This window comes from Erythrolamprus reginae, chromosome 3, assembly GCF_031021105.1.
Source record: "Erythrolamprus reginae isolate rEryReg1 chromosome 3, rEryReg1.hap1, whole genome shotgun sequence".
In the NCBI taxonomy this organism is placed as follows: Eukaryota; Metazoa; Chordata; class Lepidosauria; order Squamata; family Dipsadidae; genus Erythrolamprus; species Erythrolamprus reginae.
In genome coordinates this window covers 40,314,152-40,332,227 of record NC_091952.1, presented here as the reverse complement: position 1 = coordinate 40,332,227, position 18,076 = coordinate 40,314,152, and the positions used below count along the sequence as shown (strand labels likewise).

The following is an 18,076-nucleotide window of genomic DNA, read 5'->3' as shown; positions in this document are numbered from 1 at the left end:
ATTCTCAAGGCTAGAGGAAAAAAAGGCAGGGTTGAATTCCTGGAAAGACAACATTTATTGCTCTATCTGGTGTAAATCTGACAGTTATGATAGTTAAATTGGCTCTATGGACTGGAATAATTCAGAATGTTCCCATTGCCTGGAATTTGGGACATGTACAGCAATAACTATTAAATATTATACAGCAATATCTACAACATGAATGTTACTTAATCTCTATGAAGCTCTGTATGCTCTGCTATGAAGATGGAAATACATTTATGAATTTAAGGAAGTGATGGGTAGGGAAATGAAATTAGGGAGACATGTTAATCTATAGCAAGGGTAAATTTTGGATCCTTTTGCTGCCACTTCGCTCAGGGTTGCGTGGGCGTGCCCATGTGCACATCAATTAGTTTTTGCACATGCGCAGAAGCAAAATCCAAGATGGCAGCACCCACGGAGACACCGACAGAATTGGTTCACTGACATCATCACCAGATTACTAACGGTTCTAAAGAACCGGTTAGAACCAATAGGAACCCACCTGTGATTCATAGTGTCTCTCTTGTATGCTCAGAAACTGAAATAGCAATTTCTATCTTAAATTGTGAAATCTGAACTGAGGTGACCTGATTTGACAGAGACATCAGGTCTACATGTTGTATTTCTATTATTTGCCTCTGTTTCTCAGATTACCGTCCTGAAAATATTATTCAAGGCAAACATCTGCTATAATATATTTGCAACAAGGAGGAAAAAATAAATTACACACACACAGGGGGCGGCATACACATCTAATAAACTATAACTATAACACACACACACATTCATTTGCCATTGGTTTTTCCCAGGATGTTTTACATTTCTCAGCCTGTTCCACAACTCTAATAATCCTTAGTGTTACCTCATCCTGATAGTAACTAGATCCAATCCTTCTTAGCTTCCAAGGTTAACCTCTAGATAAAGTTAGCCAGATGCAATTTTATTCCCTCGTCATCTAATAGGCAAACATTCAATGTGCATATATAGTACACATGCACACTGGGCTATGGGCTATTTTAATATACTACTGAGGTAAATGGCACGTTTAACCAATCAAGTGATCCTTAAATCAACTAAGATTGTTTTAAGTGTATAGACTTTTTTTTTACAAATTAGATCCCCAGGTTGCAATAATGTGTTTGAAAGCCTCTTCTTGGAGAATGGGTGTAGGAATACCAATGAAAGAACCTGCCAATCATCTGCAATCAAGAAGAATGGCTAAACTGTGAAAGTGGTATGTGTTTTGTAAACTTCCTTAATGACACATAGCAGCTCATGATATACTCTGTGGTAATAATTTATCATGATCAATACAACATTTTAAAGTGGTATTTCCCTTTCTCTAGCTTTAATTCATCCAAGAGTAGAATAGGTAACTACTGCCTCCTCAAAAGTCAAGGTACACATTCAGTTTCTGCTGAATGCAAGAGTACTCGAAGTTGTTTTATCTCAAAAGAGATTATTCATGCAACTCTAATCCAAATCAAAGTAAAACAAAATAAATAAAGGAATTAAAACAAAGTTTTTAAAAAGTAACTTGAATAGAATCCCACAGAGGCATCTATGGAATAGTCAAAGGTAGCAAATGATGAATATAGCATTGTGCATCACAATGCAAATTCTGTTTCTATTATACACACATTTTTCATTTTGATGAAAGCATCAGAACCTACAGATATTTCTGCAAGATTATATTGAGTTATACAAAGCAAAGTATAGGGCAAAAGGCAAAACCAGAAAAAGCAAGTTCTCAAGTCTTATCTACTTTACAAATGGAATCTCTCTGTGGTTTTTCCATCTACAAATATGGATTTACATTTTGATAGTTTGTTCTGTTTATGAACAGTAAAATTAATCAGTTACAATTATTTCCCCTCCTTTTTTTATTGCTCCCTGATTGCCGATTAGTGCCCCAAAGGTATTGGGAATAAGCATACTATTTGTTTTGTTTTAAATAGCAACTACTGTATTTTGTACTTCATGGCATCGGACCAGAATATCTCCGGGACCGCCTTCTGCCGCATGAATCCCAGCGACCGGTTAGGTCCCACAGAGTTGGCCTTCTCCGGATCCCGTCGACTAAACAATGTCGTTTGGCGGGACCCAGGAGAAGAGCCTTCTCTATGGCGGCCCTGACCCTCTGGAACCAGCTCCCCCCGGAGATCAGAACTGCCCCCACCCTCCTTGCCTTTCGTAAAGTTCTTAAGACCCATCTCTGCCGTCAGGTATGGGGGAACTGAGACATCTCCCCTGGGACTATACAGTTTATACATGGTATGTTTGTGTGTATGCTTGCTTTTAATAATGGGTTTTTTAGTGTTTTTTAAATTATTAGATTTGTTCTTACATTGTCTTTGTTATTGTTGTGAGCTGCCCCGAGTCTACGGAGAGGGGCGGCATACAAATCTAATAAAATAATAATAATAAATAATAATAATATTTTTCTTTGTGACTTGAGTTCTTTTGTGTGAGCATATGTAAATGCTGGACTTGGCAAACTATTGCTCTGATCCAGCAAAGTTTAAATTTCTGAAACTTTCCAAGTCATCTCATCATATTTTCCAGCAGATCAATTCTAACTGAAGCCACAGAAGGATCAACTTCCTTCACAGAGATCAAGAATTCCACTCTGACATTTTAAAAATATGTGCTGTTATAAAAGACCAATTTCTATTATTTTTTTTATAATGCAACAAGATACAACAAGAGATATGAATTTTACAGAAAGAATTTGCCAGGGCTGTAAGAATGGATTAACTAAAGTTCTGAATCTGAAATTGGTTTTGCTTAAAGAAAATTCATTTTCTCATTTTTTTATTAAATGCTAAAAGTGTAGAAACACCCTATAGTATGAACATAAACTTTTGCAGGCAAAGTTCATCACTTATTGGAATTAACTAATTAAATGCCACCAAATGAATAGCGACTCTTCACAACTACAAAGATATATTTGATTAGCAGTTACACATTACAAGAAATGAAGACAGAGATATCTCCTGCAGCATTTTTCTGCAAGTACTGCATAAAACAGATTAATATAAGCAGTGATTGAACACATAATATGAATTAGAAATTTGGATAATCTCGTGTTTTAACCAGGGGCCAAAACTACGGTATATTTTCCCTAAACTGTGTTTTCTAACCACCTCTTTCAATGTATGTTGGGGTTCCTTGTGATCTAAGAAAAATTCAGTAGAATTTTCTAAGCCTGCATAGTGCTTCACTGGTGTCATTGTCTTAATTCCTCTTCCAAATAAGGTGAAATTATGTTATGTACCTGAGTACGATACATTGCGGTGCTTGAAAACGATTTTGTGATTATAAAGGTGGTATTTTTAAAAAAGCACAATTTTTGTTCTTGTTCAAATTCTCTATTATTCTCTGACTCTAAATTTCAAATAGCAAAATTGCCTAAAATGTTTCTTGTGGTGATTCACAAGAACCAAGATAGTTAAACTCATAAGGATCTCTCCCTGGTTATTTCAAGTGACAGAAAAGATGCTTTATCTATCTTTCCCATGTGGAGTGGGATTGGCAATTCCAATCAATCCTCAATCAATGGCTAATGTCTAGGAATAAAGAGAGATGCAGTCCAAAGCACCTGAAAAGGCACAGACTCTCCACCATGCTATAACAACAGATTTCTAACTATTTATTGATGGCGATGAAAAGAGCAAAATGTATTTTATTGTTCTACCTATAATGTGCAAGGATCAAAGTAGTTTGAAGCAGTCTTCCTTCCAAGTGGCAACACTGAGGAATCCTGGCAAGTTTGGAAAAGCTGATATGGACATTGTCCCACTCGCTATAGGCCTTGACAAAAACATTATACAATAAATTACAATATGCTGGTTAACAACCAATGACCTTCACAGTCAAGCAAGGATTTTAAATCCTTAACTCATTATTTCACCAGCTCTTTTTCCTTGGATGGTCAAGTTCCACACTCCAATTTAAGAAGAGGTTATGGGATGACAATTTTCTCCTACACAAATTCAGATGTATTCTGCAAGAAAATGACAGCCAGTATTTATTTTAAACTAGAAGAAGCTATTATATAATTGCAAATCTGGTAACCATAGTAATAGTAAACCAACCACCTTAAAGTGTGGAGTATTATAAGAAATACAGAATTATAAACTAAGGTTCAGGTATATAATGCACAGTTTAGAAAACAATAATTGCTAAGCAAACACTATCATTCTTTAACATTATAAACAGACTTCTATTGTCTCTGATGAAATGTTGAGTTTTATACTATAGAAACCCTATCTCAGCATGTAGAATAGAATAGAATAGAACAGAACAGAACAGAATTTTTATTGGCCAAGTATGACTAGACACACAAGGGATTTGTCTTGGTGCATATACTCTCAAGTGTACATAAAGGAAAAGAAACATTTGTCAAGAATCATAAGGTACAACACTTAAGTTGCATACGCATAGCCAGCTATGCTGGAGAATTCTGGGAGTTGAAGTCCACAAGTCTTAAAGTTGCCAGGTTTGGGGACCCCTGAACTAAATAATGAAATATTGTAATTTAATAAAAACATGTATAATAACATGCTATTAATAGAATTATATAAGTCTGTTAAATGAAACAAATATGATTGATACTATTTTATTTGTATCAAAATGTATGACACTCAGGTGCCACATTGCTCACACACTGATGTTTGTAAAAAATAAAAAACTTGGGGAGGGAGAGAAAAAGAAATAAAGGAAGCTATAATCTTTCTCTTGCTAGATGTTGAGTTGGCACATTTTGTTTCCATTGAGGACGAGATCTGCAATCAAATTATTACAGAGGATAGAAGCATGCATTTCTACCCTGTTTCCCCGATAGTAAGACACCCCCGATTGTAAGACGTATCAGGGGTTTCAGGGGGGTCGGCTAATATAAGCCATACCCCGAAAGTAAGACATATGTCTTACTTTCGGGGAAACATGGGGGTATTGCCGCCTCCCTCTCATCTAGCTGCGCGCCGCCTCCTGCCCACGTCCGCACCGTCCCCCTCTCCATACGTCACCGCGTCTGCCACCTCCCTCTGATCTTAATGAGCGCCGCCTCCTGCCCACTTCCGCGCCGCCCCCCTCCATACGTCACCGCGTCTAAATGTTAATTTTATGGTTAAAACAAAAAATTCGACAATTGTTTTCCAATATAAGACATACCCTGAAAGTAAGACATAGTGGGGCTTTTGGGGATAAAAAGAAAGTAAGACACTGTCTTACTTTCGGGGAAACACGGTAGGAAAGAGCAGGTGGGTGATATTTGTTTGTTTACCTACTTCATTATATTTATCACCATACTCCACAAACATTCTTGGTGGTTTACAATATAACCAGGTAAAATCAATGACACATAATGTATAACTGATAAATTTATCAACTCATCCATCTCAAATATTCAAAAGCAATTTGAAAAATTGGAAGTTCCATGAAAAATTATTGACTGCCATCCAGATTCCCATGGGGGAATTATTGCCTTGACTGGGGGGTGGGGGGGGACAAGCCATTCCACAGAGAAGAAGCAACAATAGAAAAACATTGTCTTCCATCCATTGTAATTTTATCTGAATTATGTGTGTGGAGAAGTAAAGAACCCTCAACATCCCAACATGAGATAGATGGATCAGATAAATGGTTCTACTTGACACAAAAGATGTTGGAGATGTGCAGGTATTGAGCCCAAAGGACCTTTAGCATAGGTTAAAACCCACTTCTTGACTTTACCTGCTGGGAGTTCATTTATTTCTGTTCAATCAGAATTAAATAGTTGCAATGGCCCTCACCCAGTAAAAGGCTGGTTAGTACATTCTTATCAATGGTGGCTAGCTTCCAATGATAGATCCAAGTAGAGTGCATTACAGCAAGCTATTCTAGAACTGATTAGTATGTGAGTTATACTGCCACATTCAAAGGTCAATACAACCAGTTTACAAATCCAAAGGGAGATAAAATTTATCCATCTAGGGTTACACAGCATTTTGCATTCAAAAGGGAGGGGGAGTGTCATGGGTTGTGCAGGGTCATTTATGTAGCAACTCAGCAACTTAGATCCAATACATCTTTTACCAGATTGAGCTGTAGCTGTATCGTCTTTGTGTGATCAAATGAAAAGATGCATCTGCTTTAAGACACTGCAGATAGCAGATATCTGAGCTCCCTCTCACTGCCTCCACAATATTCTGAAGATCTTTTCCAAAGATTCTTTCAATCCAAAACACGGCAGCGTTTTAATTCTTGAAGTTTCTAGGAAAAGCTGGGTATTCCTAATTGCATTTGGGTTGCAACTGAATTGATACATAAACCGCAAAATACTCGGCAACAATCAGATAGACAGTCACAATGCAGGATAGGATTTTAACGTTTTGATTGGCTTGATTGCAATAAAGGGCTACCAAATTTTTTACTACCACACTGTGGGCTTGGCTTATGCAGGACACCCTGATTTTCTTTCAACATCTTTCAGTGCAAATTGGGTGCTCTGGGGTGGAGCTCCATTTTCACTACCCCACTGCGTCCCTCACCTCCTGTACAGGCAGTAGCTCACCCCTGCTTGATTGGGAGTACACAGATTGGATTTGACGAGAATATCTGCAATATTTTAAACTGCAGAGCTCTTATCTCCATAATCATCTTGCTTTACTATTCCTCACATGCATCTTTATCAATAATTAAAGGATCAGAAGACTTTCGCTTCTTCCAATTTGCAGGAAAGGAGGCTAGGAATAATATTAACATTAGAACGGAGTACAAATGACCTTATGAAGTTCATACCAATTTGACATTATCAAATTGGTATGAAAAACTGTCTGGATTGTTTATGGAGATTTTTAGGGGTAGGGAGAAATAATGTCAAATTTTCTTCTTATTTTAGGTGGCGCTACAATAATTACTGAAGGAAAAAAGAAATGTTTTCCTCCATGTTCCTTCCTCGAGATTTAAGTGACCTATCAGAAGCCAGGGAGGCTGCAGAGAAGCTGAAGAGAGAGGAGTACACAGGTAAGGGAGTCAGAGATACTTTGATACTCCCTTACCTTGCAACTAAGTAAGTGTATGACATCATAGTTTAATCTTGAGAATTTTAATGAAATTCTCCCAACTCTCTTTGAAAACTTTTCTAAAGCATTACCTTTCATCCACTTGAATTGAGAAGCATGGAGTGGGGAGAACAATCATTGCCTGATGTTAATCTACACACATAGAGATGGTCCTTGACTTACGACAGTTCATTTAGTGACCATTCAAAGTTACAATGGCACGGGGAAAAAAGTAACTTATGACCATTTTTCACACCTTTGTAGTAGCCTAATGATCATCTAATCAAAATTCGGATGCTTGGTAACTGGTTCATATTTAGGACTGTTGCTGTGTCCACATGTCATGTGATCTCCTTTTGCAGCTGTCTGACAAGCAAAGTCAATGGGGAAGCCAGATTTAAATTTTGTATTTTGTATCAGTTTTATCTTGCAAGCCACCCTGAGTCCACTGGAGAAGGGCGGCCTAGAAACCCCAATAAATAAATAACAGCCCGGGTCACTCACTTATCAACTGCAGCGATTCAATTAAAAACTGTGGAAAGAAAGGACATAAAATGGGGCAAAACAAAGGTCTCACTTAACAACAGAAATGTTGGCCTCAATTGTGGCAGTAAGTTGAGGACTATCTGTACTGCACAGAAATAACGCAAAGTGGAAAATCCTGTGGGTGGATCATGCAGGGGATGAAATCCACCTACCGGAGAACTAGGAGTGGGAATTCTGAGTAGTTCAGAGAAGTGCTAAAGGAAATTTTGAGTAGTTCAGAGGAGTGGTAATGGAAATTTTGAGTAGTTTGAAGAACCAGTAGCGGAAATTTTGAGTAGTTTGAAGAACCAGTAGCAGAAATTTTGAGTAGTTTGAAGAACCAGTAGCGGAAATTTTGAGTACCAGTAGTACCTCTAGATACGAGCTGCTCCACATGCGAGTATTCCAAGTTACGAGCCGAGATGCGAGCAAAATTTCTGTTCGACACCTGAGCTCAAATTCAGGATACGAGCCGAGCGTCCACTAGGTGGCGCAAGAATCCCATGCTTCCAGTTATCTCGGTGCGAAAAACAAAGTCTAAAGGCATTCGTTCGAGATGTGAATTGATTGACATGGTCTGGCACGAATTAAACACGTATGTCGAGGTACCACTATAGTTTGAAGAACCAGTAGCGGAAATTTTGAGTAGTTTGAAGAACCAGTAGCAGAAATTTTGAGTAGTTTGAAGAACCAGAAAATATTACCTCTGCCTAGCCCCAAAGTGGGGTGGGAATGGAAAGCCATGGTGGTGCAGTGGTTAGAGTGCAGCACTGCAGGTTACTTTTGCTGATCATCAGCTGCCAGTAGTTTGGCAGATCGAAGCTCAGTAGGGTCAAGGTTGACTCAGCCTTCTAGCCTTCTGTGATGGCTAAAATGAGGACCTAGATTGTTGGGGGCAATATATGCTCTGTAAACCGCTTAGAGAGGGCTGTAAAGCACTGTGAAGCTGCATATAAGTCTAAATGCTATGTTATGCTATTTTACAATATCCTTCCCCCAGGAGTGGGGAGAATGGAGATTTTGCAGGATCCTTCCCCTGGAGCAGGGTGGGAATGGAGATTTTGCAATACCCTTCCCCTGCCATGCCCACCAAGCCATGCCCACAGAACCAACAGAAAAAAAAATTGGTTTTCTCCACTGATTGTTGGTTATGGTAAACATAGTGGGTGATGTCAGAAATGGAAGGGGAGAGTTGCTCAGCATCTTTCAACCACCTTAGAATGGTCTGCTTACCTTCCAATACCACTTCCTTGCCAGTCTTCTTCAGAGCTTGCACAGCCTCATCATGTGAGGCATCAGACAGGTCACCACCGTTGACGGAAAGGATAGCGTCCCCTACAAACAGCGCTTCCGTCTGGTCTGCAGCCAGCCCTTTAAATATCTTGGATATCAGGATGGGCATTTTATTTTCCCGACCACCTGGAAATAAAACCCAAACAAAAGCCATTAAAGAAGATGTCGTACAAAGATATTTTGGGGGGGGATGGGGACTAGAAGTGCTGTGCTAGGCAAACCTTCCCTGGTATTTTTTGTACTTTCTATTTTTGTGGTTTTGTTTTGTTTTGCTTTGCTTTGTTTTGCAATGGTGGTAATTAAGGATAGACTCAGTTAGATTTCTGAAGTTGTTACAGGGGAAAAGGATATCTAAACAAGAGCAGTTTTTATAGAATGACCCAGCTGTTAAAATAGAGATAAGTGCAAAACAACATTTTTTTTCTGTTGAAGTAATGATACAAAATAAATGTTGTCCTGAGTAATGCATAAAAATACTTATCCACATTCCAGATACAATACTGTGCTATAGATAAGATTTTACATGCTTTACTTGAGAATTATTGTATTTTAAGCTTTGAAAGATATTTTATTACATTTTGATTGATTATCTTAATCCTGTACGGTACCACATGGATATATTGTGGGATTAGACATATCTATATTGGCTTTTTTTTAATTTGCTTTTTATTGTTGAAAAGGCTCCTTATTTACATTACTTTATTTACATTCCTTCTAGGACTTTGGCAGTCTACAAAGTCTTTCTAGAACCGAATATACTGAGTTTAAAACTGAAGGTGTGTGCCATAGGTATTTCACACAAAAACATCTTACAAATACATTTTAAGCTTAAATATAATGAGTTTAAGATCCAGCTCTCTGGAGAAAGCTCCAATGCTGGGAAAAGTAGAAGGAAAGATAAGAAGATGGGGAGCAAACTGTTGCAAGGCTTGAAGGACCAAGTTAGGGATAGGTCATCAGGAAGAAATTCTATCTATGTGGTTGCTAGGAGTGAACAACAATGCAATGTCACATAATCAATGATCAATAATGAGTCTAAATAAAGTTGCCCAGTATGACTTCTACAGTGGCTGAACAACCACACAAATCCAATAATCACCTAGGGCAAGGGTAGGCAAAGTCGGCTCTTCTATGACATGTAGACTTCAACTCCCAGAATTCCTGAGCTAGCATGATTGGCTCAGGAATCCTGGGAGTTGAGGTCCACAAGTCATAGAAGAGCCAAATTTGCCCATCCCTGACCTAAGCACTGATGGTGAACCTATGGCACGGGTGCCACAGGTGGCATGCGGAGCCCTATCTGCTGGCACGCAAGCCGTTGCTCTAGCTCAATTCCAACGTGCATGTGTGTGCCGGTCAGCTGATTTTTGGCTCGCACAGAGGCTCTGGGAGGGTGTTTTTAGCTTCCAGAGAGCCTCCAGGGGGATGGAGGATGTCGCTTTTTACCCTCCCCCTGCTCCAATGAAGCCTTTGGGGCCTGGGGAGGGTGAAACACAAGCTTACTTGGTCCACTAGAACAGTGTTTTTCAACCAGTGTGCCGTGGCACACTAGTGTGCCGCAAAACATGGTCAGGTGTGCCGCGAAGCTCAGAGAGAAAGAAAGCAAGAGAGAGAGAAAGCAAGAGAGAAAGAAAGCAAGAGAGAGAGAAAAAGAAAGCAAGAGAAAGAGTGAGAGAGAGAGAAAAAGAACTAGAGAGAAAGAAACAAGAGAGAGAGAGAGAGAACAAGAGAAAGAAAGAGAGAGAGAAAGAGAGAAAAAGAGAGAAAGAAAGCAAGAGAGAGAGAGAAAGAGAGGGAGGGAAGGAGAGAGAAAGACATAGAGGGACGTAGGGAGGTAGAGAGAAAGAGAGCAAAAAAGAGAGGAAGGAAGGAAGAGAAAGAAAGAGGGATGGCGAGAGAGAGAAAGGAAGGAAGGGAGATAAAGAGGGAGGGAGAAAGAAATAGAGCGAAGGGGAGGAAGAGAGATAATTTTTTTGTCCAAAGTTTTGTTAGCCCCCCCCCCCCCCGCTCAATATGCCCCAGGGTTTCGTAAATGTAAAAAATGTGCCGCGGCTCAAAAAAGGTTGAAAATCACTGCACTAGAAGTTGGGAAACAGACTGTTTCTGGCCTCCCCAGGCATTGAATGAAGGGCATGGACTCATGTGCGATAGTGCACACACACACTCTTCCGGCACTCGAGGAAAAAAAGGTTCGCCATCACTGCCCTAGGAGTTTTTTTTTAGAAAAAGCAAAAACAAAACTTTTCCCACAGAGAAGCACAGCTCTAAACCCAAGTGGGCTTTTACATGACAAGGCTGATCTAAAAATATATTAGGTAACAGCACGTCTGAAAATTTATGTAAATATACTATTTTTAGCTCGTACCTGAAAGTATCTTCGTTAATGAAGAGAATATGCCTGCATATTTAATATTCCTCTAACTAGAAAGCCCAAATTAGTTATTTTCATCCATTGATTATATCTGCACAATCTTTAAATCCTGGAATGCCACTAATAAGATTACACAAAGAAGAAGCCAAAATTAGACGCTCCCCCCACCCCCAAATCCTCATAGCACCTTCAGGACTAGGACATTTATTGCAATGCAAGTACAGTATTTATGGACTGAAGCCAGATTCTCTAGATGTACGAGACAGAAAAAAGCTGACTCCTTCATTTTCCATTCATACTTACCGACCAGGCTGAGTGTTATTTATAGATGTGGTGATAACTTTGTTTTCTGTAATTCCCATAACACTTGCATGCAAATGGAAACCCCTTTTCTCTACAAGGTGTGCTGTCCCTTCTTAATTTGGAGGTCAAAGATAACATGGCATTAGAATGTTTTACAAAGTATTGTTTCAGAGGATCCAATTCTCCCCAGTTATTCTACTATACAACCTGTTACTCATAGATAAAGTCCTCTGTCTTTTACATCTGTGCAAGTCTCATAGAGAAACGTGTTGCCTTTCGTATTTCTGACCCTTTGCATTCAAATGAAAGAAACATTCATTGGATATCTGATTTTATCCTCTTCTGCTTTCTAGACCACATGAGCAGTCACAAGAAATAAAAACACACGAGCCATGCTAGAGACTAATGAAGTGTGACCTTCTCTTCTCCCAGGATGGCAAAAAGCTCTTCCAAACAACGGTTTTGAAAAGTGGTATTTTAAGCATGAGACCAGCCTTCTTTAAACCAATTGCTCTGCAAATATATTAGTCTATAACTGCTATAATTCTCAGTTGGCATGGCCAAACCTATGTGGTACATATGATAATTTCAGAGGTTTTAGCATGTCCAATTTTGAAGGCCTCTCTCTCTCTCACACACACACACACACAAACACACACATACAAATAGTATTAGAGCTTTTTGAGATCCTCTTTCATCCTTTCAGCAATATAAAGCCAGTCATACTGAATTAAAAGGAATATATTTCCAGGCAACTGTATATAAACTTGTAATTTAAATGACTATTAAGGATACTTAACACTTCTTTGGTCTCATACTTTATCTACAATTAACTAGACAATTTGTATTTTTTTTAGTTGTGCAAAATAGGCTGCTCTTAGGAGTTTTGATGGGGGGGGGGGTTTCCTGTGTATTCTTAACTGGGTATAGGTATATAAAGGATTTGCACTCTCAATACTGTTCCACCCTAAAAAGTTCTTCCTATATTTAAAAAGCTCCTGCATAGCACTGGACTAAGCTTTGAACTTGATGTCAGGGCAAACATTGCAAGTGGAGCAATATACACACACACATTGTGGATTTACATATTCATAAGAGGCAGTAGTAACAGCAACAGTAACTGTAACCTATGGATCCAGAATCTGGGGAAATGTAGGGGGCCACACCTGACTACCTGTAAACAGCAAGCAGCCTTGGACTTTCACAGTGCAGCACTGAAGCAAAATCTTGGTTCGTGCATTGCACTAATTTGTGGCGTGCCTAGCTCTTGCTTATTGAATAAAATATGATATGCTACATTCACACAGCATGTTTAAGCCACAAGCCACCTTAGCATCTGCTTTACCATAAGGCACAAGTCCAGCCAGAAAATTCAACCTGAAAAACCTTTATCACTGTGTTTTTAAAAATGGAACCCAAACATCAGATCCTGTAGAACAAAATTTACATAATTTTCAAGAATTATATAAATTATGTTTTTCTAAAAAAAACCAAAAAAACCTCAAGACAAAGCCCATTAAGATGAGATGGGCTTATTTAGCCAGCAGAAGATAGGAGAGGGAAAGGGAGAGAGGGAGAGAGGAGGGGAGGGAGAGAGAGAGGAGAGAGAGAGGAGAGAGAGAAGAGAAAGAGAGACGAGAGAGAGAGGGGGGGGAGATGAGAGGAGAGAGAGCGAAAGAGAGAGAGAAGAGAGAGGGGGAGAGAGAGATGAGAGAAGGAGAGAGAGAAGAGGGAGAGAGAAAGAGAGAAGAGAGAGAGGAGAGAAAGAGAGGAGAGAAAAAGAGAGAGGAGAGAAGAGAGACGAGAGAGAAGAGAGAGAGGAGAGAGGAGAGAGAGAGAAGAGAAAGACAGAAAAGAGAGAGAAGAAAGAAGAGAGAGAAGAGAGGAGAGGAGAGGAGAGAGAGAAGAGAGAGAGAGAGGAGAGAGAAGAAAGGAGAGAGAGAGGCTACATTATCTATTCTTCAACGGGATGGCTGCATAGTTTCTCAGCCAGGCTTTCCACTCTCCGCAGCTGTCTTAAGATCAAGCTAAGGGGAAGAATGCAGCATTCTTTCCAAGTTGCGACTTTCCAAACTTTTAATACAGTTCCAGTTCCTCAGGGGCGGAGGAGCTCGCCTTGCAATTAATAAATTCCTTAATTCCGCGTCAGCTTCAGCTGGGACTTTCCTCTCCCCCCCCCCCCCCCAAACATCCTCTGCGGAGTTTTGGTTTCTTTCTTTTAAGGCGGGAGGAATGAAACAGATTACAAAGGTCATTCTCGCCTGGGACCAAAAGCGGCTAATAATAATAAAAAAAGAGGTAGCAGAAACTCTTTTTAACTTTTGGAGAGATTCCCAGGTCCCGCTACAAGGAAAGGCAGCGGATAGATCTCGGGTGCCCCAAAATAGCCAACCTCCTAGTCCGCAGGGGGACGAAAGCGGACAGCTGTACTGTACTACGAGGGGAATCCAGTACTGTAGCTTACTTGGCAGCAATTCGGCGTGTCAAGAAGTGGCAGGTTGAAGGCAGGGTCGGCGGAGGAAAAGCAAAAGTGCGATTTTTTTAAAAAAAGTTGCCAGGGAGAACAATGGAGGCGAGGGGAAGAGCCTTTCCCGGCCAGCTTACCTTTGATGCTGATGCCGAGCCCCCCCACGTCCTGCTTGACGATCCGCACCGTGCGCTTGACATTGGTCAGGGAGTCCGGGACGAGGGCGGCCGCCTCGGCGCCGTTCAGTTGCACGGGGCTGGGCGGCGGCTGCAGGGGCTCTTCGGCGCCCTTGGCGCTGGGCACGACGCTCAAGAAGTCCTCGGAAAGAGTCACCAAGACGCGCAGCCACTGCTCGCCCGGCGCTCGCAGCTCCAGCAAGCCGCTCTTGGGCGCTCTCCGGACGGCCGCCATCTTCAGCGCATTCCTCGGATAGCCGCCCTCGCCGCCGCTTCAACGCCTCCTTCCCGCTGGCTTGTAATCGGGACCTGCGCACGGCGAAGAGCTAGCGAATCGACCCGACGGCCAGCCGAGCGCCGAGTGAGCTAGCCGTGGCCGGCGGCGGCGCTTCCCCCGCCCAAGGAGACGCCCTTGGACCCTCCCTCTCATCCGGGAGGGGAACTCTCGCCGGCACGGGAGGCGCTCGGGAGCCGGGCGTGACGTCCCGTCTGGCGAAATATCTCAGGCTCCGTTTGAGGGGGAAGCGCGGTTGCTTCCCCGGCCGGGCAGAGCGAGAGCGGTGGGCCTCGCCCTCATCTCCTCATAGAGCGTCACTGCCCAGTCCGCGCATTTGGTCGCCGGCGTTTTCAGCTGCCGTTACCGGCCTTACCGTCACGTCTCGCTTCAGGAAACCGGGGATGCCAAATTATTTTAATTTTTTTTTTTTTTTTTTAGTAGGGCGGGCCAAAGTTTTAACAGGTGAAGTTTCTATACCAATGAATTTGGCCTGCCCTGTTTTGTTTTGTTTTTTAATAGGGCGGGCCAAAGTTTAAGAGGTGAAGTTTCTATGCCAATTAATTACCACAGTAATGTGGAAGAGTTTTTAGAAGAGTTGAAGAGTTGTTAACCTAATCTAGGGGTAGGCAAAGTTGGCTCTTCTATGACTTGTGGACTTCAGCTCCCAGAATTCCTGAGCCAATCATGCTAGCTCAGGAATTCTGGGAGTTGAAGTCCACATGTCCTAGAAGAGCCAACTTTGGCTACCCCTGATCCTAATCCTACGTAGCTTCTGGTCCGGTAATCTCACACTACTAACCAGAGTATACAAAACTTTGGTCAGACCAATCCTTGAATACAGCTCATCTGTCTGGAACCCACACCGCAATTCTAGGTTTAGAAAGCTTAGAACTACGTCGCCTTAAACACGACCTAAGCATAGCCCATAAAATCATCTGCTACAACGTCCTTCCTGTCAATGACTACTTCACCTTCAACCACAACAACACACGAGCACAAAGTAAACTGCTCTAAACTCGACTGCAGGAAATACGACTTTAGTAACCACGTAGTTAATGCGTGGAACTCACTACCTGACTCTATAGCAGGGGTCAGGAACCTTTTTGGCTAAGAGAGCCGTAAACGCCACATATTTTGAAATATAATTCCGCGAGAGCCGTACGTATCTCCCTTTCTCTCTTTCTTTCTCTCTCTCTTTCTCTCCCCCTCTCTTTGTCTCTTTCTATCTCTTTCTCTCCCTCCCTCTATCTTTCTCTTTTTATCTCTCTCTTTCTCTTTCTCTTTCTCTCTCTCTCTTTCTCCCCCTTCTCTCTGAAGTGGGGAGGGCCGGGTTGGCACCAAGGGAGCTCGAGACGGGGTGCAAAAGCAAACTACTCTGCTGGCCCAGGCCCACATCGGAAGGAAGGAAGGAAGGAATGGTAAAAGGGGCGATCAAGAGAGGAATGGGTGAATGAATGGACGGAGGGTGGGAAGGAAGGAAGGAAAGAGGGAAGGGACAGGAACAGAGGAAGGGTGCAAAGAAAGCAGGGAAAGGTGTGAAAGGGGAGAGTAAGAGAAGAAGGAGTGAAAGAAGGGAATGAGGGAGGAAACAAGGGAGGAAGGAGAAGGAAAGCAAGAAATGGAGGGAGGGAAGGAAGGAAGGAAGGAAGGAAAGAAAGAAAGAAAGAAAGGGGGAAGGGACAGGAACAGAGGAAGGAAGCAAGGAAACTTATGAAAGGGGAGAGTAAGAGAGGAAGGACTGAAGGAAGGGAGGGAGGGAAGAAGGTAGGAAGGAGAAAGAAAAGAAGAAATAGAGGAAGGGAAGGTAAAAGAGAGAAAGAAAAAGCAAGAAAGAAAGCAAGAAAGAGAGAAAGAAAGAATGAAAGAGAAATAAAAATAGAGAGGGGGAATGAAAGAAATGGAAGGAGGGAAGGAAGGAGAGAAAGAAAGAGAAAGAAAGAAAGCAAGAGAAAGAAAAAAGAATGAAAGAGCAAGAGAGCAAGAGAGAAAGAGAAAGAGAGAAAGAAAGAAAGAAAGAAAGAAAGAAAGAAAGAAAGGCAACTTCAAAGAAAGGCTCACTGAGCATCTCTCACTCTCTCTCTCTTTCTATCCCTCTTTCTTTCTCTCTCTTCCTTTCTATCTCTCCTCTTCCTTTCTCTCTCCTCTCTCTCTCCCTCTCTTTCTACCCTCCTTTCTCTTCCTTCCTTCTCTCCCTCCCTCCCCTCCTTCCCTCCTTCCTTCCTCTCCATTTCTCTTTCCCTCCCTCTCTTTCCCTTTTCTTTCTTTTGGACCACTTCTCTCTCTCTCCGCTTCTCCACTTGCCTCCCCCTCGCGCCTCGCCCTTCCCACCCGGCCACCCGCGCGCGCTTACCAGCAGCAGGAATTCAAGTAAGCCCAAAAGAAGCCATTGGCTCCGGGCGGCGTTCATGGCCCCCCCGAACCCCCAGCCCAGCTGGAGCTCCCTCTCGCCGCCGCCATCTCCCTGCGACTGCCTGCGGCCGCTGCAGCCCCCCCCCTCCCACCGGGCCAGAAAGGACATTTGCCGCCGACGCCAGTGAAGCTTCAGCTGGGCGGGGCGCTGCCGGTACTTCCCTCCTGGGGCTCCCGCTCGCAGCTATCCCCCGGCTTCTGCTCGATGCCGCGGTTTTCGGCGCTGTCCTGCTGTGCCCCAAAGACGGAAGGCGGGAAAAAGGCGAGAAGAATGGAGCTCTCCTTCTTCCTGCCTTCCGTCTTTGGGGCCCAGCAGGACAGCGCCGAAAACCGTGGCATCGAGCAGGAGCCAGGGGACAGCTGCGAGCGGGAGCTCAGTGCTAGGAGCCCTGTCTGCGAGCCAGATACGGCCATCAAAAGAGCCATATCTGGCTCGCGAGCCATAGGTTCCCGACCCCTGCTCTATAGTATCATTACATAACCCCAAAACTTTACCCTTAGACTATCCACTGTTGACCTCTCCCGATTCCTAAGAGGTCAGTAAGGGGCGTGCCTTCCGTCCCTGGTCCTAATGTTTCTCTCTTATTAGTATCATGTATATAAATATTGTTAAATCTTTTTATACCACCAATACATACTCTGAATGAATGAATTAATGAATAAATCAATCAATCAATTAATGGAAACTTGCTTTCAGTGTATTCCTTTCCAGAACATAACTTTGCACTTTCCACTCTTTACTGGTGATGGGCACCATTTTCCTCTTCATTTAAACTTCCAGGAGAGATTGAATAGAGTCCATTCCCACCCAGAAAAAAGAACCCAATTGAGCCTGGCGTTTTGAGGTAGAAATTGCTTTTTTCAAATTGGGAAAGGATTAACCTGCTGCATAAATTTCCTTGTTGGGAAAATCTTGTAAACCACATTTTGAAAACTTGTTGAAGTCGTCTACTATTCCACAAGGCTTAAGATCAGGAGTTACTTTCCGTCTGCCGCTAAGCGCAATTCGGGCTGAATTCCACTGGTATTAATGTTAAAATGGGAATAACTTTTGGGCGGATGATCTAATGCAGGGGTCCCCAACCACCGGGCCGCGGACCAGTACCGGGCCGCAGGGCATGTTGCACCGGTCCGTGGAGTCAGCAGCTGCCGGCCCTCATGCCGCCACCCCCTCCCTCCAGCGCT

At 42.4% G+C, this 18,076-nt stretch overlaps 1 protein-coding gene across 1 annotated transcript in view; it reads right to left on the bottom strand.

Moving 5' to 3' along the window:
* The window catches only part of SNTA1 (syntrophin alpha 1), a 78,781-nt gene extending 63,902 nt beyond the window's left edge, over positions 1–14,879 (bottom strand). The window contains exons 1-2 of the mRNA XM_070744876.1: positions 14,167–14,879; positions 8,829–9,014 (exon numbers count right to left, since the gene is read on the bottom strand). Of these exons, the coding sequence (XP_070600977.1) occupies positions 8,829–9,014; positions 14,167–14,440 (460 nt within the window). The 5' untranslated portion in view covers positions 14,441–14,879. The remainder of the gene's footprint in view (positions 1–8,828; positions 9,015–14,166) is intronic.
* Positions 14,880–18,076: the final 3,197 nt, after the last annotated feature.